The sequence below is a fragment of the Lampetra fluviatilis genome, chromosome 5, assembly GCF_964198595.1.
Source record: "Lampetra fluviatilis chromosome 5, kcLamFluv1.1, whole genome shotgun sequence".
Lineage (NCBI taxonomy): Eukaryota > Metazoa > Chordata > Hyperoartia > Petromyzontiformes > Petromyzontidae > Lampetra > Lampetra fluviatilis.
Window position 1 is genome coordinate 6,976,090 of NC_136279.1, and position 22,713 is coordinate 6,998,802.

General features: G+C 48.2%; 1 protein-coding gene across 1 annotated transcript in view; it reads left to right on the forward strand.

The window, feature by feature from the left end:
- The window catches only part of LOC144932482 (uncharacterized), a 65,222-nt gene extending 42,735 nt beyond the window's left edge, over window positions 1–22,487 (forward strand). Inside the window, exons 24-32 of the mRNA XM_078856597.1 lie at window positions 3,138–3,320; window positions 4,009–4,903; window positions 10,210–10,428; window positions 11,796–11,892; window positions 13,632–13,757; window positions 14,492–15,108; window positions 16,487–16,699; window positions 17,922–18,083; window positions 19,280–22,487. Of these exons, the coding sequence (XP_078712723.1) occupies window positions 3,138–3,320; window positions 4,009–4,903; window positions 10,210–10,428; window positions 11,796–11,892; window positions 13,632–13,757; window positions 14,492–15,108; window positions 16,487–16,699; window positions 17,922–18,083; window positions 19,280–19,406 (2,639 nt within the window). The 3' untranslated portion in view covers window positions 19,407–22,487. The remainder of the gene's footprint in view (window positions 1–3,137; window positions 3,321–4,008; window positions 4,904–10,209; window positions 10,429–11,795; window positions 11,893–13,631; window positions 13,758–14,491; window positions 15,109–16,486; window positions 16,700–17,921; window positions 18,084–19,279) is intronic.
- Window positions 22,488–22,713: the final 226 nt, after the last annotated feature.

Here is a 22,713-nt window from a genome sequence, read left to right on the forward strand (position 1 = left end):
AAACAAAAAAATCGTCTTGCTGGGTCGGTCGTGATGATTTTTCTTGGTTTAACAATTGTATTTTGTACATTCAATCTAGATTTGAAGTTTTCGTGACTGCAGGGATCCATACTCTTTGGTTCTTTCTGAAACGTCACGTAGGTATAAAATAAATTTGTCTACCAAGACATTTATTGCTGTGGTTGTCCCACCTGATGACGGACGCTTGTGTTGCGCCATAAACTTCGTGATTTAAATTATTTTATTTTATACCTACGTGACTTTACCGAAAGAACCAAAGAGTATTTTGTACATTGGTGAACTCAAATACAATAGCCCTTTATGTTGTTGCCTTGTTGGCTCTAATAAGCGTGATTAAATGTAAATCAATGGAAGAATAACAATTGGTGCATTGGTGAGTAATACGGTTCTGCAAAAATAGGTTGGACGGACAAATTCCATACAGAACTTGCTTTCAAATATATCTGAAGACGAGTTTTGAGTGTTTTGTATTTGTGACACTGATGACCCCGTTTAGCCAGTTACCCGGCTATTTTTTTGCACTGCAGATCCGCGATGCCGCGTAAGCACCGACTCGACAATTTAAACAAAGAAACGGAAAAAAACCCCATCGAAAATTGCAGAAACGCCTGCAGAACATCCATAGTAGACAAATTCACGTTCTTCAAGCCCCCCCCTCCCCCATCATCGCCACCACCACCACCGGTCTCCCGCCGTCTTAATTAATTTGCTGGCTGTTCCCCATCACCCCTAATTACATTTGTCTTCATCAGCATCCGTCGTCTTCTTACATAAATCAGGTTTTTTTATGGGGTTAGATCGCGTAAATATATAAATGTGTCGTTAAACCCGCCACCACCCGACATAGCCAAATAGTAAGGTTTGTCACGTAAACAGAACGTGGCCAATTCGTCACTAGTACAGCAACAACAACGGCGTTTTGGAGAGCCAAGCCACAACATTTACAATCCGAGTACGACGTTTCGCCAGTAATTACAACTAGCTTCATCAGGCGACAGCCAGATTCATCTTCTTCTTCCTCATCGACGTCGTCACAGTCTTGAGAAGGTGCCTGGCTGCCCGGTCAATTTCGTGTCGACCTCAATCGGCTCCAAGCCACCACTCATCCACGACTCCATCATCGCCCGTCTCCGTTGGTACCACGGGCGCAAGGAGCGGTTGTGTGCGTTGCTCATGCAGCAGCATCAGCAGCAGCAGCCCATGCTGCTGAACAACGATACCAGTAGGGTGACGACGTCCGTCTGACACCAGCGTGGTGAAGTATGGTCAAGAAAGCCAGCCAGCCCCCCCCCACCTCAATATAGTTGATGGTCGGCGATGCGGCAATCGAACACATCTCGACGAGCTGTGCACGATGCACTATTCAAAGTTGCATTTTTCGATAAGGGATTTTGTTATGCTGACGTTTGGCGTTTCGACATCGCGGATTGTGGCACTGATTTCGGATCGATTAGTACCCCAGAGTTAAGTACACCCCTCAAAAAAAAGTGTCCCCAAAAATAGAATTTTTAGTTGCCTCGGCAATTTTGTTTTATTTGGTTACCCCGGGGTACCGCCATGAGGATGACAGGCACTTGTCCCAATCAGTCTGTTGAGGCTACCCAGGTGTGGGATCTTTTGTCTTTGTTTTCCGCGTGTGCTGTTGGGGGAGCGGTGTGGCGAAGTGGACAACACCGGTGGCGATTTATCTGAACCGGTCCTGGGCCCCCCCCCCACCCAAGGTCGACTCAGCCTTAAATGAGCACCTAGTGCAGTGTGTAAACATCGCCACGGGGGGGGGGGGGGAGGGGGGGAGACAAAGGCGGCCGGGCGTGGTGCTGTCACCCCTTGTGCACAGGTTGTGAAAGCGCTGCCCCGTTGTGTACTGCATTATGCAGTTGTTGTACTGTGTATTGTCTCGTGTGTGTGTGTCCACGTGCTACTGTTGTTGGGGCTGTCGACGATGTCGTCGCAGTACCACTGCGTCCTAGACTGCGTATTGCACAACAGCATCAGTTCACCACTAAGTGACGGTGACGTCACCAGGGCGCTTGTGCCAGGCTAGGTGCACTTCATAGTAATGCTGCACCATGTACCTACAGTATGTTTACTGTATGTGCACAACATGTGTATATGCTTTGGTTCTTTTCGGTTAAGTCACGTCTACAAATAAAATAATACATTAAAATAACATATTACGACGTTTCGATTGCAACACAAGCAATCATCATCAGGTATAAAAGAAATAGCAACAAAAATCTAACTAGAAAACTATAGACAGACATACAAGCAGACAGACATCACAACGGCACACAGAGAGAGGACACAAATCGGCACAAAGAGAGGGGTCGTTTCTGTGACGGTCCCTTAAATATAGAGGGGGGGGGGGGCGGGGACGGAGAGAGGGAGGGGGCAGAGAGAATTAGCATATCAATGAGTGTACGGCAACGTACTGCTGTTGCAAGTAAGATGACAATGTGGAACGGGCACGCAAGCTTGAAAATTAGGAGACAGGCACACGAAAATTAAATAACCTAGCAAAATATTTAAGGGACCGTCACAGAAACGACCCCTCTCTTTGTGCCGATTTGTGTCCTCTCTCTGTGTGCCGTTGTGATGTCTGTCTGCTTGTATGTCTGTCTATAGTTTTCTAGTTAGATTTTTGTTGCTATTTCTTTTATACCTGATGATGATTGCTTGTGTTGCAATCGAAACGTCGTAATACGTTATTTTAATTTATTATTTTATTTTTAGACGTGACTTAACCGAAAAGAACCAAAGAATAATTCCTGCAGTCACGAAAGCTCCTAAATTAAGATGTGTATATGCCTAATCTGTGTACAGTACGTGTAAATTATTGCTAAAGTGTGTTTATACAGAACCTATGTCATGTGCATGTACATCATATGAAGGACTGCACATACAGCATGCGTCGTATACCTCTGGGTATATTTGCACGGCAATGCGGACAACGTCGTTGAATGCGCCTGGTCTCCGAAGCTAAGCAGGAAGGAAACTGGTTGGTACTTGAACGGGGGCAGGAGTTGACAGATAAGCAATAGGTTCTTGATTCCATCTGTGCGGAAGCTTTGAGCGTCGCCCCACTCATCTGTAGGGGTTTTTTTGTCTTCCCGCAGGGTACTCAGGTTTTCCTTCCACACGATCCCACACGAAGCCACATCCGCTCATTTATGGAATTGGCCAAATATCCCAGTGCAGGACCCGCGTGAAAAGAGAGTCTCTGTTTTTAGACTGGGACTTTCCTGGGCAAAGAGCAGCATCACTTATTTTCATGTTTCTGGCAGTAACTCATCTTCATCGTAAGTCCACATTACGAAGGTGATTGTTTATATATTTGACCATGTATGCTTATGCGAGTGAAGTTTCTTAACCTTTCGTTTTTTTCTTCCAATATATGCACATGTTACGTGGTATACCGTCCACTGTAGTATTGTTTGTGCATGTGTAATGTGTGTACACAACCAGGATGTAGCACAGTTGGTAGAATGGCAGGGGTCCCAAAGTACATTGAAGTACCAGCCACAGTTGACTCAGCATCATCCTCTCCTTCATCACCACCACCAACACATAAACACCATCAACATCAGTAACCCCAGCATCAGTGTCCCTACCATCAGCATCATCTGCTCGACCATCAGCATCATAATCACCACCACTGCCAGTAGTATCATTACCGAAACCACTATCGTCATCGCCCTTCTGCGGTGATGGTGGTTGGTAAAATCGCCCATTTGAGTGAGCATTAAGACACCGACATGAATGCATTAACAATGCTGTTGTTTATTGTTTCTTTGATGGTAAAGGTACAGCCCTGCAATCGTGCTTGCTTCCACCGCTGCAGGGGGAAATGGAGCTCCAGAGAGCACCTCTGTATGGTTTTGTCGACGACGTTTCCACGTTGTCTTGGGAATGGATGTTACCGTTTTTCATTTAAGCTTTATTCCATTTTAATTCAAGTCATTATTCTTGTTGCCGTTGACCACATAGAGCTTCGAGCGCGTGCACGCATGCTCGCTGCTTGCGCCGCGATGCTCCACGCGGACGCCAGCTCATTCTTCACGGAGGATACGCTCAGACCGCCGGTGCCAGGGGAAGAAGGGAAAGGAGCCAAATATCGATGCACAGCAAGAACAGCAGCGGCGGCAGTGCAGCAAAGTGTCCATAAGCCAATTCAGACGGTGCTGCTGGCGCAATCGTCACCGTCTCCGGGGAGCCCCACATCGGCACGCCGGTCGAACGAGCCAGAGGGCAGCGCGTCGCCGCCGGTGCCGTGCCCGCTGTGGGGAGAGTCTCTGCAGACACTGCTGGAGGACTGCGACGGCGCCAGCCTCTTTCGCGCCTTCCTGGCAAGCGACAGCTCCGAGGACATGCTCGACTTCTGGTTCGCCTGCGCCGGCTACCGCAGGCTAGGCCTCGCCGACGGCGGCCGGCGGCTCGGGCTGGCGCGTGCCATTCACCGAAGGTACCTGGCTGAGGGCGGCGACGGGCGTGGCACCGTGTCCCAGCTGCTCTCGCCGGGCACGCGGGCCCGTGTGCGCCGGGGCGTGGAGAGCGGCCGGGCAGAGCTGTCGCTGCTTGACGAGGCGCAGGGGGAGGTGCACGCGGCGCTGGAGGCCGGAGCCTACGTGGCCTTTCTCAAGTCCGACGTCCTGGCGGAGTACGCGCGCTCAGGCGGGAACAGCCCGGGGCCCGGGGCCGAGGCGCTGGTCCTGGGGCCTCGAGGGGGCTGCTACGGCGGGGAGGAGGGACGGGAGCGCGGGGTCTGCGCATCCTTCCAAGCGTCTGGCAGAGCCGTGACGTTCGAGCAACGGCTTGCGGCGGCAGCAGTGGCGGAGCAGAGGAGAGACGGGGAGAAGTCGGCACACGACGAGGCTGGGAGAAGGTAAGAGCGAGCCACGCGCAGAAGCTTTTTCACCAAGTGGCAGTGACATCACCGTGGTGTCGCTGCCAAGCCAAGGGCACGGAGTGACGAAGATTTGCCGACAAGCTGTCAGGTTCAGGTGAACAGAAATAGTCACAAACGTTTTCTGAGTAGACCGTGTTAATAATGTATGTGTGGATGACAACCATCGATCTAGGTATTCGGGGTTAACCGACCGAAATGGCAGACGGATGCATTGACCGTGTTTCGCTCATTTAATGCAGTGCAGTCACTAGAGTCCACCTGCCCAAACACTGAAATTGGTGCAGAATGCGCCTTGGCTCAATTAGAAAGCATAAGCCTCAACTGCCAAATAAAATGTCAATTATGAAATTCAAATAGCCATTAAACGTTTGTACAAAAACACACAAACCAGTGGTATGGTCGGTAAGTCATTACGTGCTGCCCATAGTAATGCATGCATGGGTAGCAAGGGATGATGGGTTACACGGACTCTTGACAAAGATTTTTGAATGCTTAAGCGCTTGGACCAAAAGTATTTATTGACGTTGCCTGTATTAACATTGTAAAAATTTTGCCTTCAAAGGCATTAAAATTTACATTTTTGTACGTTGATTAATTTAGTGCATATAATTAAAATATTTAATTCCTCTATGTGGTATGAAAGTGCAGCCCTGCAATTGCTCGCTAACCACTGCTGGCGGAAGGACCTCCAATAGAGGGAGCTCTCGGAAGCCCCTCGAGAGGAATGTGCATGTACTGTGCATTAAAAAAAACACATCGCACACAAAACTGTAAGGCCTAGTTTTTTAAAACCCTTACACGTGTCCCTCAATCTTGTAATTTCATCAATAAATTATCCTGCAATCCCCCCCCCCGACTCCCTCCCCCACCACCTCTCTTTAGGTTGAAGATTCAAACTGTTATGTATCTAAAACTGTATGAAAATATAAGTTGCAGCACATGGCTTGAAAGCTACTGATTCCCGGAGCGAGATAACCCCCCCGCCCCCCCCCCCCGTGGCCCTTGTAGTCTGTAGGAAATAACGCAGCGCATGCAAGGAAACAAACAAATAGTGATACAGAATCGTTGTATTCCTGTTTTGGCTGCTGAACCCAAGAACTTGTGCCCCAAGCCTTTGAACTCGGAGCTCGTACAGCGAAGGAGCGAACTTTCTGAAGTCTTGCCAAAAGCAACTTTATTACGAGAGGAGCATATGTTGCATGGCCGCTGTTAACGCCATTGTAAAGATCAAACCCTTTGTTCTTTATTGCTGCGGCACGATGAACTACGCCACATCGGCGTGCCGCAATGAAAGTGTCGTGGCGTGGTGGCGCACACGCCTGCGCTCCGGGTGGAGAGTGGGTGGATCGCGCAGCCAGAGAGAGAGAGAGAGACATCCCCGTGTGCTGATGGGCTGTGTGATTTGGCTCGGAGGTGGCAGTACGGCAAGTGGGTTCCTGACCACAACTGTGCCGATCGCTGTCGGCCTTCTCGCGCGCGTCGGTCTTCTCGCAAAATACTCGGAGGACAAAAATTAGTTCGGCAAGCATCCCAATGCGGTGCCCTCCGAGAAAATAATCTTGAGAATCGGTGAGGCAAGATCTGCCCTGCCTAAGTGAATTTGGGGCGGGTGCCAATCACCATTGACAGCCCTGGAACCAGAAATGGATGTCTAACGTTGCTATCGCGGGTCCCAGCCTATCCGTAGAGCAGCCACCGTTTCATTTTCGAGTTAAGCCCCTCCAGGCACAGCAACACGCGGCTACGTTCTGCTTGGATACTTAAATTGCAGCATCAAACAGAGGAAAGTTGGTTTCGCACGCAAATTGAGAAAATGCACTCATCTCCTCTATACAGCCCTGAGCCAGTGGTGGAAATTCCACATTGTTATGGATGGGGTAGTTCTTGTGTTCTTGGCCTCGAAGGGCTGCGAAGGGCTGAGCGAAACCCCGGCTGGGATTTGAATTCTCGAACTTCCGCGTGCAAGCCGTGCACCTGACTGCTGAGTCACCCAGCCGGTTAATAAAAGACAGTATCATTGAAGTGCTGTGGTGGAGGGGGTGACACAGTGGTTGGTGCTCTGTGCTGTGAACACCTCCCTTGCGAGTTGGATTCCCAGCCCTGGCTAACTAACATCTATGCCGAGTGACGTCTTCACCGATCTGTGGTCCCCTTCTTCACCAACCAACGTGGTGAAGTACGGTCGACAACCTCCGTGACTGAAAAGCACGGGGAAGCCTTTCATCCAGCCGTCGATTGACAAAAGGTTGCAAATTAATTCTCGTTATTGTAGTATGTATATATTTCTCTCCAAATGCTAACGTGAGTTATTTCAATATTTTTACAAAAAAACTCTTGAGAAGCTACATTGTCCACAGCCCTCTAGCACGCACCATTGTGTTCGCCAGCATGACAGCGCAGGCATGTGATAATAATGGTAGTAAGAATTACAACACTTCATAACCTTGGGAGAACCCAATGGGACACAGACGACACATTGTGGGAGAGACCTGGGATACATCGAATGCACAGAACAGCTTAACAGTGGCATGATTGATAGACTAAATTGTCAGGCACAGTACAATTTGGATACAGAAAGTTGCTAAGGGGTAGAAATATAAAGTTCCCATGGTGTGTGCCAGTCTTTCACATAGGATGACCGCTGTTCACATCCCACTGAGTGGTACTTATTGTACAGGAGTTCAACACCATGCAGTAAAAAACATTTTGGTGCTCACGATAACTGAACAGTCATCACATACAAAATATTTGTTTGTGTTGTTTTAAATCGGGGCACATTACCTGGCATGAATCTGATAAGGAACGGAACAAAAACTAAACAAGTACCAATAAAAGGATGAACATATGCATGCTCAAGAGTTATACCAAGAGATGGAAAGACGAACGCATGTCTCAGAGAATATAAACGCACATTGTAGACGTAATGTTTACTGAGCAGGCTTCGGCAAGGAGGCGTCGTTGGGATCGGACGATGGCAGATGGATGAGACTGCTGATGGCAGTGGCAACCCCAGGAGAGAACGCACACGACGCCAACCATGATGGAGGTGGAACATTGGGATCAGTTAATGCGGAGGAGTGTGAAATATATTGTGGCATCGTAGGGCCATGAGGGATGGCAACAACATGGGAAGGCCTTCGTCCGGCATGGCTTATTAAGACATCGGTATTGTTGTATTAAATTAGGTCACGTGATCCCTGCAGCCACGAGAGAGGGATCTACAGCGTCCTACAAGTAGAAGGAAAGATCGATTTGTGAATCAAGTCATGGTCCAGAATTGTGATAATTTAATCACTGGGGGAGCCTATTATTTTATTGATGCCGAAGATATGACGGGCAAAGTTGACCTCCAGCCAGTATTTTAATTCACGACCATCTGACCGCGAGTCAATCACTCTGACCACGATGTGTGAAATTTCATAGGAGAATGGGAGATTGATCACGAACGCGGAAGAATTTTGGACATGAGAGGGAATGATTCAGGAGACGAGGGCATAGCGAGAACTTTATATAATGCGGTAAGATTAAGTTCACGCGACAGAACAATCAGGACGCGAGCAGATATGGGAAACGATGAAAATGAACTGGCTTGACAAACGGGCCCATGCCTCCTTAATCTCCGTTTCAAGCCACCGAGCATGAAAAGAGGGGGGGTGCGGGGGTTGGAGGGTGTGAGGGGGTTGGGTGGGGTGTGGGGGGTTGGTGGGGGTGCTTTTTGATCCTGCAGCTTTAGACCACCGAGCCACTTCAAAGGATGCCACATTTTACCCATTATCTACATTTATGCTACAGTCGAGTGTTTTCCCAGCTGCTGTTAATGTTTGAAGCACTCGAGTGCTACGTTGGCCGTGCTGGTGCTATTGAGCAAATTGAGACGTCGTGTTGAGCTCCCCCTGGCCTGGGTTTGTTAAGACCTGGGGCAGTTCTGAGAATCCCACACAAGGGATTCCTGGCCGGTGTGCACAGCTGGCCACTCAAAAAGAAAAGTCAGTCAAAAGTGATTTCCTGCTGAATTGAGCATCGAGGTCGTGTTCATCCTCTTGTTTACAGCCCTGATCCAGTGGCAGAAAGTCCACATTCCTATGGCGGGGTTGAGCCTAACCATGAGATAACCACCGTTTACTTTTTCCCACAAAGCGGTACATATTTAATCAACCTTGGGAGGATGATGACCCGAGTCAACCCCCAACCAGGATTTGGACTCCAAACTCTCCAATTGCAAGACGCTGACTCTTCCGCTGAGTTATCTCTTCAGCTCGCCACTTGCATCTGTTATTTATTTTACTTTATATTTGCAATGTAGTGGTTGACTCACCGTGCCACAAACCCAGCTTCCCGGGTTCAATTCGCGGTCATGGCAAACATCAATGGCAAAGTATGGTCAAACAAAACCCATGATCAACACGATGTGGGGGAGGCATCCATGACAATTCGATGAATTTTCATAATTTAGGGTTGAGAATTGATTCAATTACCGATTCATTTTTGTCTTGTTTTCACCATGTCCTTTGTGTTAGTTAATATTATTTTCCGCACAGTTTTGTTAGCCTCATTATTACATTTGCACATTGCATCCTTTTATCAATTCACTGCTGGATGAGGGCCTTCCCAAGCCGTGCGGGTCGTGGGGGTTGTTTTACCGCACTTCAACACGCCGGTCTGCACGGGTTGGTCAAGGAGGGGAGCATGGACGTGAGAGCGTAATTGCATTGCAAAAATTGACTGTGCCACATTCACCTCTGCTACCCATAACAGCCTGTGACGACAAGCTGTTTAACTTCCAAGATGTTTATTTGTATGTTGACCTTTCGCACCATGCTGATCGGAGGTGCGGGGGAAGGACCACAAACTAAATACAAAAAGCAGTTCTAAAGAAATGAGTTTTCAATCTAGATTTGAAAGTACATGGCTCAAGTGGCTTCCTAATATCGGAAGGAAGAGCCTTCCAGATGGGCGCAGAAGCACATCTGAAAGCCCACCATGCAATGACCGTCTTTGTTCGATGGTTAGCCAAAAGCGACTGCGAGGGTGACCAGATTTGTGTGATGGTTTTTGCTCCTTGACGAGATCAGCAAGGTGTTTTGGTTAACACAGTCTGTTGGGTAATTTGGTCGGACTCATTTCCATTTACCGCGATGCATGCCTCTATGAGCGTGAGAATATATTTGTCGGGCACGAGAATACATTTCGAACAACAATACCACGGCCTTTGGTGTCTTCTCGGTTACGTGGCGCGGTGGGAATCCTAATGGAAGCGCTGTGCTGTGATCGCGGGCCCGCAGTGCGTGGGTGCGCCCGCGGGACCCGCCAAGCCTGGCGGAGTGGCGGGAAGGAGTCGATCCCGTGGCGCTGGGAACGAGCGGCGGGAGCGACGCGGCCGGACCGAGCGACGACGCGAACGAGAGCAGTGAAGTCGGCAGGACGAGCGAGGCGAGCAGCGGGACGAGCTGGCCGAGGTGGACGAGTGGGCGTCCAGGGGATTCGGAGCCCAAAAGCCTCACGTGCGTTCTGCCACTGCTTCTGCTTCTGTGTTGCGTCGCTGGTTCATGGCCATCCGCCGTTGTTGTTCACGTCGCCGTTTGACGTTGCTAATTTTGCCGTCTTCATTTTTAACGGAAGGCTTTAGTAATTACCGGCACCATTTGACATAAACGTTTACCTTGGCACCGGGTTTCCCAGACTCCATACCTCACGAGCCACCATGGTAGATCCATCTGGTAGGTCAATCTGAGTTTACCTGTTTATCTCGGTTCAAGTACAAATGTAGTTATTCCATGCTGCACGTGCCTGATGATTGCTAAATTACACCATGGCAGCATCCCCCACAATTACCGTTACCTATGCTGCATAATGATTACTGAACACCAACGACAAATATCCCCCATATAGCCTTAATAGGCCGTTGGGGCAAGTGCTCTTCGCGAGCACCTATGAAGGCTGACACGGTACACGAGTGGGTGGCTGGCCAGCACCACGCCCGGCCGCCTTTGTCTCCATAGTGGTGATGTTTACACAGCGTACTAAGTATTGATGTTAGGCTGAGTCGACCTAGTGGAGGCCCAGGACCCATTCAGATAATTGTCACTGGTGTTGGCCGTGAGTGCGAATCGAACTCGGGTCGATGGGTTCGTAGCGCAGTGCGCTAATCGCTACACTGCTGCTCCCCACACAACGCCTCTCACTCACGTACACACGCGTGAACCAGGGCTGTCTCGACAGCACGCGGGACAATGTTTTGCAATCATGGGGCACATTCAGCATGTTATAAGTGGTGCTAACGTAAAAAAAAACGCCACTTTTTTCAAATTTTCTTGCTGTGGTTTTCACACCTGATGATGATTGCTTGTGTTGCAGTCGTAACGTCGTGATATTTTTTTTATTTTTTATTTTTTTATTTTATTGTTTCCCTTCTACGTGACTTTACCTTTACTGAAAGAACCAAGAATATGTTATAAGTTGATTTGTATTTGAATGGCGGTAAATCGGTAAACTCGGAAAGATGTACCGTGGTGGGTCCTGAAGAGTGGAGTTTTGGAAAACCCCGTCAAAATAATTTACTTATATATAACATCAAAATTTAACATCCTATTTTACTTCATGTTTCATTATTACCCGAACCAAGAGGCAATTCATTTAGTTATTGTCATTTGCCCTGAATTGCAATCACAACATATTTGCAATTGTAATTTCAGATAATGATGCTCCAGTAATTGCAACTGTGATTCACCACAGCTCTGATCATAACTGCTTACCGAATCAATTTACCGCCACCAATAACCTTCACCATTTATGAACACAAATGACCACAACGTTGGCTTTTGTAATAGAGAAATTAAAACGTTAACTTTCTTTTTCCAAATTATCGCAGAAAAATGATCGATCCAGACCAATTAAAGTGTGGACAGAAGCAGGCTTGGTGCAGCAGCCGTAGCAGCAGCAGCAGCCACATGGAGGAAAGAATGAAAGTGAGTCACATCCTAAAATAAAATTTCAAAGCAGGGCCGCTTGACGTGGTCTTCAGAGGATCTGCACCGCTCACTGAGATTCGAGGTTAAAATCCAGGCAGCCACCCGTGATTAAACATGGGTTCCCACGTGTAGTGAGCTGATTGGCTCCGTCTGGTTACTTTGACACTAAGTTTGGTTTTGTACTTGATTTTTCTAAGTTCCTGCTCCGATAGTTAAAAATATTGGTTTGAATTTCATGCAACGAACATGACCCACTGTAGCACAGTGGGTAGCAATGTGCTGCCATCTCCTCTGTGGACCATAGGTCACTTAAAGGCATTTCAGAGGCAGCTCTATAAAATCCACTTCTGTGGGGCATTGTCTTACACAACGGGTTGCACTGATCTGCGACAGATCCGAATTAATTCTCTGTCTCATGATATTCTGTTCATAGCACAATCGGGATAACATTGGGTGGGAAAAAAAATACACGATTAAACCGATAAAACAAAAATGTACAAAAATAACTTCACATTAAAATGCATTTGAGAGACCCAGTTTCATCACGAGCAGCACAAACCCCAGATTTCAACCCAGGATCTCAGCAGTATCAGCTCACGGCTCTGACACATTATACCGAGCTACTTGTAGCATTCCTCATGTCCATGTCCATTACAAGCTTCAAAGGTGGTTAATTTTAATGTTCAACTCCTCACCCAATAATTCCTCTGAAAAGCTATTAAATCATTGCCTTTGTACATAACACGTCCTCCAACAAAGGTACACCTTCGTAGCGTGAAAAAAAGACCACCACATTCCTATGGTTAAATTGCAATATTCAGTTTTCCCACTTTGAAGTCAGCAAAGTGCCGAGTAAAATGACGAACGTGGTCGCCTGAACAATGCGACGTTTGCGCCATGGCACACGGCAGACTTGCCGTAGATCCCCCGTCTAAATGTGCACCTTTTAAGTTTGTCTCTGCTTGCCGCTAAAGCGTTTTGCGATCCCAGCCGTGTGTGATAAAGCAGTCCCTAAAGCAGCCTCTACTGTGCAGTCGAGCAGTGTTGTAAACGACAGGGCACCTTTCCAACAGCCTGAGAAGGCCTGCAGAGTTATGGCAGGCGCTTTGACGGCCTTTTAAGTGACTATTGCAGGTTAGAGGCCACCCTTTGATCTCTTAACCAGAGACGATCGTAACGGGTCACGGTGTTGCAACATTGGGAGTAGAATGTTTTTGTGCAAGACATACACGTGCACTAAACAGTGTGTGCATGCTTGTGTGTGGGTGTGAGGTTTGTGAGTGGCGAGTGGTAGTTCAGTGGTTAGCGCACTGCACTATGAACCTCGCGTACCCAAGTTCGATTCCCGCTCACGATCAATAACAGCGGAGAATATTTGAACTGATCCAGAGCCTCTTCGAGGTCTACTCGGCCTTAAATGTGTACTTGGTGCAGTGTGTAAACATCAGCACTGGGGAGACAAAGGTGGCCAGGCGTGGTGTTTGCTATCCACTCGGGTGCCGTGGTGGCCTACATAGGTGCTGGCTTGGAGAACTTGCCCCAACAATTTGTTAAAGGCTACATGGGGGATCGTTGTCTTTGTGGGACAGCTGCTAGAGCGAGTCCACTGCTTCACAGTATCTCGGGATGTGCTGCGTGGGTGGTGCAGTGTGGAGATAAAATGATAATGATGTCATATCTGGACCCATTACAAACACGAACTGCTGTAACCGAGGTGATAACACCACTTTGCCCAGAGGGCCCGGCAGGTGATGAAGGACGCTGTGATGAACCCGGCGAGGTTTGCTGCGGAGCTGACCGCTCGGCTGGAGCGCCTACAGAGGGATCGGAGGCTCCAATGGGGCCTGGAGGAGCAGCAGGCAGTGAGTATCCACGTGCCACCCAGCAATCAATGCGACCCAGTGTCTAGCTTCACTCAGCGCCAGCCAGCACCACCATTATTCAGCACCACCACCACCCAGAACCACCCAGAACCACCCAGAACCACCCAGTAGCACCCAGCGTCACCGTTAGCCGCATAGCATGGCTGGCATGGGCCCCAGTCCAAGGAATGAAACTGGGACCCGCTGTCCATTTTTGCCTCTCCAACCCGTGGGCCCGAATGCAGTTGGAACCAGATGCACGCTCTATAAGCTGCAGCATTGGTCGTGAAATTCCACTCAAATTAACTCCTACTTCTTTTCCACTGCACAGTCGAGTCACAATGTGGCCGCAGCTCAGGAGGTCCAAGTTTGTTTTTCCTTTGCAGAACCCGAGCCGTGCCGCTAATTGTTTTTCGAAGGGCGAAAATAATTAACTCAGCCTCGTGGCCCTGTTTGGCACAGAGAGCCAGATTCAGATATAAAGTGAGGCCAGATTTTCACGTTTAGCTTCAGTCTCAGCTTGGCAAATAGCCAGTGGAACATCACCCGTATGGTGACGACCCCACGCTGGCATAACTTGGACATGCTCGTACCACTCACACCCAGTGCTATCAAGTTCAGGTTCCACTCCCATTCACTATGCGCCACCGAGTGCCGTGTGCCTTACTCGTTGATGTTATTAGTGGGTTGAGAATTTCCAGCTTAAGCCCATCACCTGTTCTGTGCTGCTGCAGGAAGGCGAGTGGGCGGATGGAACAGGAAGCCCCATTGACATGGCTCGCCACCCTGCAAGCTCTTCCCGGCCCACGAATTCCTCCCGAGGAACCTCCGCCCACTCCGATGGCAGGGCGACGCTTCCGCAAAACGTTCCGCAAGACGACGACGGCGACGACGAGTGCACCGAGAGCGTTCTCGACGGGCACGTGACGCGAACGCTGGTGTGCCAACTGCCTCATGCCGGCGGTGGCTCTGAGCGGCCCCGGGGGGCTCGTAATAACGTGGCTCAAGCAGGGCCCCCCACAAACCAGACCCTCCCTGAGTCCCCCACTGCACGCTCCCCTCCCCGCATACAGTCGTCTCTTAGCGTCAGCACAGTGCACTCGTTCCACTACAGGCAGGTCTCGCAGCATATGCACCACCACCATCACCACCATCATCATCATCACCACCACCACGGTGGTGGTGGCGGAGGAGGCCGCAGCGGGCGGTCCCTGCAGGAGATGGAGATGGAGGCCGCGAGGCGAGTGCGGTACGAGGCCGGGGGTGACGCCTGCCGGGTCGTGAGCGATCCCCGCACGGGCATCGACAGCATGGGCCTGCCGGACGAGCTGGCTGAGCGCCTGCGGTGCAGGTGCGCTAGTTGGACCGACGTACGGACTACGTTTTCGCTTTCTCAATCGCACCACAGAAGCCGACGGGTAGCCGTCAGGGCAAAATACATTTGCATCTTTGCAAATAGCACTTTTTTTACTCTAGCTTGGTCATCCCGAATTTTAGGCGACCCTTAGATCTATTTGGCCTGTTTTCAAGAGAGTTGGGCCTTAATGGCGACGGAACTTTTACTACAGGTTGATTCAAATTGGATCATCTTCGTGATAGTTTTAGTTACCTCCCTGTTACAGACAGAATAACGAATCTATCAACCGTGTTTGGAAAGAGATGATTCTCTTCCATATGGCAATTTGTTCAGTAGCTAAATGCCAATGTTGAGGATCGCTAGCCATGAGAGGGCTTCAGGGGAGAGTTTGTGTGGTTTTGCGATTCCTTCATTGAAGGAGCGCAGTCTACAATGTTTCACTCTTTGAAAGCGATGATATTATATCATTTGGGGGGAAATGCTAAGTTATTACAGTAGTGCTACCAGTGTCGTATGATGAGACGGTGTCTCTTCAGAGCTCTAAGATGCTGTGTTGTTGCTCCGGTCAAGGCCTGGAGATGCGAGTGGGTGTATATGCTGTATGAATCTGCTCTGCTGCTGGTTCCTAATAAGGAAATTTTTTTTTTTTTCTTACACAATTTGATTACTACTCATGTCACATCTCGACACAAAGTGTCTATTTAGAATGCTCGCAGAACAGTGCTTTAGCTCGTGATTAGAGTTCGGCCCTTGGAAAGTGGAAAGGAATATCTCTCAACTACTTCTGAGATCTCTTCAAGCAACCTTTTCTCCGCACTGGAGGCGTTACAACTTTCCCATGTGTCCTGCTATAGTAAGTCTCAAGCATTGGATGGTTTTTGCCAATTTCAGTGAGGAACCAAATGTATAGTTTTTTTGCGTGAAGTCATCGGTCACCAGGCTGAGATGATAAACTCCTCGCTACACTTGAGAACCCAATTTAATCATGGGTGAGTGGCTAAAACCTAGATTCAGAGTGTTGGCTCATTGTGTTTGACATTTGCACCACCCAGTCACCTCAGGATGTAATTTTTTTATGTCGAGGTTGTGTCTGGGATTCTGCCACAGTGGTGTAATGGTCAGCACACCGGACTTGCAATCCAGAGGTCGCCGGTTCGATGTGACCACCAAGTGGCATAAATATATGCACCACAGTTAGTCCATTGGCAAGCACACAGAGAGAGAGAGAAGGGTAGAGTGTGAGTCTCTCCCACCTCTTCTAAGACTGAATTTACCTCTTAAATTAGGCTCTTGAGAGCTTTCTCTCGTGGAGGCTCTTCCACCAGCAGTGGAATGGGAAAGTAATTGCTGGGCTGCACCTTTATCTTTGCAGAGACGCGACGCAGGGCTGGTTCCCCAGGACGCCGCTGGAGAACACGTCTCGCGAGGACGAGGAAAGCGGCGGGGCCTCCGCGGAGACGGCGGCGGCAGAAGCGGCAGCGGCATCCTGCCTGCCCCTGGAGTCCGACCTGGATCGCGCGCACGTCTGGCTCCCACAGCTCGGCGGCAAGAGGGAGTCGGGCAGGAACCCGAAAGCCTCACACGCGTGAGTAGGATGCAGTGCTCGGAGAGCCACGTGCCCGTTGAAACCGAGAGCTGCTGTTATTCTCAATGATGTGGGTCCGTCTGAATGGCAAGAACAACATCATTTTCAGAATGACCATACTTCACCACGCTGGGCAGTGTGGGTTTGGTGAGGAACCGGTTCAGATTCGACTCGCCACCAATGTTAGCCTTGTCCTAGAATCGATTTCAGTTCACGCGGGGTTCGTAGCGCTGTGCGACATGGGTCCCATTAATCATGTAAAGATTCATCCATTTATATGGAATTGTATGCAGGAGAATTATACTAAATTCCTAAGTCATGCAGTTACCTCTCATGACCCATGTAGCCACTGGAGGTGCTACCTTCCCCATAATAAAAAAAAATCCAGCACAGAACTCCTGTTGTCCACAGTAATTTTGGTGTTCCATTTCATGGATCCTATTATCTGCGGAATCATCCGCGGATTATAGGATCCGTGAACTTTAGAACTGTTTTTTTGTGTTTAGTTTGTTGTGCTTCCCCTGCCACTCTAATTAACACGGTTGGCTACATACTTTGCGAAAGAAGTTCAACATAATACAATAACCCCGATTGAAGAAGATATACATGGATTGAACAGCTCCTCTTATCCACGAAAAAAATCACAGATAATATAGGATGCTGTTTCGCAAAGACTTGTGTGAACAATTTTAGATAATCGCGAATAATAGGAGGAATAGGGCTGTGAATAACAGGTTGTTAGTCGGACCCGAAAGCTGCTGCGACTATTAGGACGACGGATAAGGGGTGTTCTGTATTGAATATCATTGTGGCCCCGAATTATGACAATCGAATCTAACTACACGAAACTAAACTTTTTAGTTCACCAGGTAAGGCCCACTGAGCTATATCGCTAATTTTCAAAAGCAACCACATTATATCTCAAACAAAGTGGCTGATCATGTGGAAATTTATCGTAACCAAATACTCTAAATGCATGTTGATTCTAAATGTGGAGGGGAAAACCGAAGGCCCTGGAGAGGACATGCAAACTCCAAATATTAAGGCGTCAGGGTCAGGATCGAACCCACGACCTCTTGCATACCAGGCGAAGGAATTAACATCTCGCCACCGTGGGTGGGAGGTGAATCATTGCATGCCTAGTGCCCGTGGCTCACTGCTCCTCCTGTTTTCGAAATCGTTCTCAAAGGCCCGATGGCGCTGTCGTTTGCGATCGTTTCAGGTGCAAGGCAAAAAGGCCGCTGTCTAGCCGGTCGCCTCCACAGGGCACCGCGGTGGCTTACTATTTCTGCGGCGAGCCCATCCCGTATCGCACGTCGGTGACGGAGAGAGCTCTAACGCTGGCCCACTTCAAGGAGATGCTCGGCAAAAAGGGCACCTACAGGTACCGTCCACGCAGACGCACCCGCAATTAAACGAGAGATGAGCCTTTGATGAACGCGCAAACCTGAACGGTTCAGGGGGAAGGTCTTTGTGTCTGACGTTTGATAACGTTTCACAGGTTAATTCAACGTAACAACAAAAGGAAAGTCTGCCTCTGCGTAGGTTTCGTAGCTGTGGTGTGCAGCTCTCCCCCATGTGTTTGCGGCCTGTACTGCAGGTTGTTCGGCACGATGTCCGACGTTTCGCTCTGGAAAAGGGGCTGCAGGGCATAGTGGGAAATGGTAAAGGTGTGAATAAAAACAACCCAGGGAGAGAGACTGTGTGATTGGTCCTGGACTTGAAAAAGGAAATGGTCTCAGCAGCAGCGCAGGTGGCCAGAGGGAGGAAACTCCAGAAAACAAGGACCGCAGTGAAGGAGCAACCGGACACTAAACGGAGGTTGTCCGGTGGGTTTAACAGAAGGCTTTGGTTGTTAAAATAATAGTAAACTGTCTAGCCCACTGAGCTATAAAGCTCTTTTTCAGAAGTGACCTGGCCACACTTGATAGCCCAATGAAGTGGCTTATCATGTGGATATTTATAGTCACTGCCAAATACTCTTCATGCGTGTTGATTCTAAATGTGGAGGGAAAACCCGCAGGACCCTGAGAAAAATCCACGCGACCATGGGGAGAGAAAGAGAGAGATAACGTGCAAACTCCAAATATAGAGGCAGCAGGGTTGTGATTGAACCCACGGCCTGCTGTATACTAGGCGAGATGTTGACATCTTGCCACCGCGGCGCCTCAGTGGAGAGCACATGAAGGGGGAGTAGATCAGGGTGAGAGATCGGCAAAATGCCCAAGATGGTGAAGGTTACCTTGTATTTGATGTGGGGCATGATTGGTAGCCATCTGAGGGATCCAAATACTGGGCCAATGTGTTTATGATTCACGTGAACCTGTCCTCTGCTGATATTCCTCGTGTTGTTCTCATCAAGGCTAATCTCCAATAGATACAAAAACTCCTGGTGCAAGAAATGTCAATGCTCAATAATTAATTGTTTGGCCTAGGTTATAGTAATGATGATCGGATAAGTGTTCAGTTAACAAATCTCAAATCTACTGAGCGGCAGTTTGAATGCTGAAACTAATCGCCGAGGCAGTACCGAATGAACAGGTTGCTGTTGGTTCAAGTGCCCCCTTGTGTTGCCTGCAGGTATTATTTCAGGAGAGCCAGCGGCGAGTTCGACTGTGGGTTTGTGTTCGAGGAAGTAAGAGACGACAACGCCGTTTTGCCAAGTTACGAAGGCAAAGTCATTGGGAAAGTTGAGAGGGTGGAGTGACATCAGCAAAATAAAACGTCTGGTTTTATTTGGAGTGCTGTGCCCACGTGTGTGTGTGCGTTACAAAACCCGGCGGCCCGAGTTCAATTCCTGCCCACGGCCACAACCACTAGGCAACCATTGTCGACTTCTGTCAAAGTTGTACTCGTTTGATTGACCACGTAAAAATTATGTTTAAAATATTTTATTTTTATACACACACGCAGAATTGTGTTCTTTGTGTAATTTAATTTATTGTGGTTGACATATGCACATGGTTACATACTGGGAGTGTTTATGGACAGATCTAGCATGTGGGTGTGCGGTGGGTGGCACTGCTATTTTATAATCTGGGGGGAAAACTGCTGCGGTTGGGGGCATGAAAAGAGTTGGGGAGCAGCGATTGGGGGTGGGGATGTTCTGTGTGGAGCAGCTGCGGCTGTCGAGATAGAACGTGCTGCAGCCTTGTTGAGGATGGACATAGCTTCATAATTCCACCTCTGTTTACAATGCAATGTCTCCACCCACCCCTTCGGCTACAGCGTCTCTCCGCCGAGCGGTGCCATATTTCGCTTGCGCAATCTTTTGCGCGTTACATTTTACGTGAGCTACGCGGTGAAATTTAATACAAAGCACATTCAATTGAGATCTTCCCTTTGACGGCCGTAAAGTCTGCAAACTCTTTTGACTGGGCCTCGTTCACACGTAGATGCGCCGTCGGGGGTGTAGCAAGTGGCGCTGCGGTCAGCGCGCGCTGCGCTGTCGACCCGACGGCGGACCCGCATTCGATTTCCAAATGCGACCATCATCAGGGGGAGAGTAATATCTTGAACCGGTCCTGGGCGTCCCTCTTCACCAGTCCACTCCAGCCAGTGTGCTGCAGCGCGTGGTCCAATGATCCCCAAGACGGACACGGCATGGGGAGGCCGTCATCTAGCAGTGGACTGGCAGAGGCGCTGTAAAAAAGTACGCTGTGTATGCGGTACGTGTACCTGTGCATGCGGTACGTGTACCTGTGTGTATATACAAACGCCGTGCAACATACACTATTGGAGGCAAACATCAGCTGTTTGAAAACAGGTTTTCAAAAGAACACGTGATTTGTTTATTTATTGTGTATATATCGACCCCTTGCGTTCATAATATTTCTGAAGTTTTACATAAATATACCCATTTAATCCCAGTAACCAATGATATACTCTTTAATAGGTGATTAGGTGGGAAGATTTGTTTTAAATCCATTTTTGTTTTGCAATCCATATTATTTGTGTTCTAGTTGTATGTGTTTCTATTTAATGGTCTATTCGAGGAAGTCCATGCAAGGATCAATGAGTTATCAGAGATATTTTTCCTGTTTTAAGGCGTGACATCTTCAAACTTAACTTTTCATTGAACGAGAGTCGGGGCGGCGTTAGTCCTTACACTGTTGGTTGGGCTGCTGGCCACACGTGAAACAATTCCGCACAGTGAGCCACATTTATTTTAGTGCAAGACACGCGCGATGGATTGATAACGGACCAGAGACCTCCCCCCCGCCCATTGCAAATCAGTGTGTTGAGCCTTTTTTACCGCATTGCACAGTTTAGCGAAAGCCGAGCGCCTGTCTTATTTCTACCTGTCGGGTCCAATCGCATCTCGGCTCAAATTAACTTGGTGGGGCAGTGCTCAACTTTGGTGGTGGCCCTGAACCAGTGGTTCAAATTCCGCATTCCTTCGATGACTACTGTTACTGCTCTTTGGTTTTTATGGTTTGTGCTGCGTGGCTCTGCGATGTGTTTTCAGGGTCGTACCGCGTGTTGCTCGGAACGACGTCCGACGTTTCGCTCCACGTGCTGGGAGCTTCTTCAGGAAGCGTTACTGAGCAGCCTACGATCTCTCAAACGTCGGATATATTGTGCCGAACGCGCGTACGACCTGAAAATCAATCGGAGAACCATGACGAATGTTGACTTTGTACAAAATGGTACATGTTATCCATTCTGTTGGGATGACAGATTAAATCAACCCTCAACTGAGAATTCTGCTCACCACCCTTTTTATTGTGTGTCAAGCACTGTGAGTTCCATTATTTTGGACGTGACATTGCAGACACTTTAAAGACATGGGTAATGATAATAAGATTTGTTTTTTGAATTCGTATGACGTTGCATAAATGCCTCGGCAACTCAAAGCGCCTTGTATCTCATCTCAAACATTCTAATTGCGCCCCCACTGGCAGCTGTCCTTGTGGCGGCAAAATGAGACCCTGCGTCTACGTGCAAGCCAGTAGGCGGCGAAGATTGCGATGTGTAATCCCGATTGAGTCATTTGCAGGTAATCAGCGTAATCACAAAGTGGCGTTTTATTTAAAGTTAACCAATTTCGTTTTGTAATCTCCCCCTTCATAGTTAGGGAGAAATTCTCGTAACGGACGTGTACTGTTAGAAAACCTGGCTGTTAGCTTCCCCGCTGAGATGGTTCATTCGATTTTGCGTACGTGTAGAGCCATCGACTTGTTCCATAAATAAAGACAGACACCCAGTGTGTGTTAGTTCTGAGGGTGATATTGAAATGTTGACCGAGGAAGTTGCCCAATTCGTCGAACTCTCATGCTTATATTTACTGTAGTAATAAAACAAACTGCTCATGCCCAAACATCTGTCACTGTTACACCTGCTCTCGTCAAAATGTGAAAACGTCGGCAATAATTACCTCTCGGTGTCTGATGTTCACAGATTGCACATGTATTATTATCCTTACCCGGAGATTAATGAGGTATTATTGATGCGTGATAAGTTCTTGAGTGTCTTCTGTGGTTTGAGATGCTGTACCGTGAGTGTTCTGCTTACACCTTTTAAGAGTTAATGTTTTCTCAGGGTTATACACTGGTTGGCATTGCTGCAGAGAATTAATATTTTTGGGGAGCATTATTTTAACGGTGATAATTGGTGCACGTTGATTGAATGAATTCTTTATATTTGCAGCACTTACAATCTTAATATTTGTAAATAATACAGCGTTTATTCTATTTCATGTAGATATTGCAATTACAGTATTTCATGTCACTATACCAATGTACTGTTCGTGTTTCTGAGCACTTTTAAATAAAGGTTTATTTCATAATCGTGTAGTATTGACATTTTTACGGTTGACTTTTTCTCAAGTTTATTTCAGTTGTGCCACTTTTGCAAATGTATGGACATCTCACATCCAACTGTGGTGCCACTGGCGATGTTAACGACCGTACTACATTTAACCACGACGACTACAACAGTAACGACCACATTTAAGTGTGTTTACTCAGGAAAACGTCTGTGGCGATGGAGTGTGCCTATAGCCATTAATCATG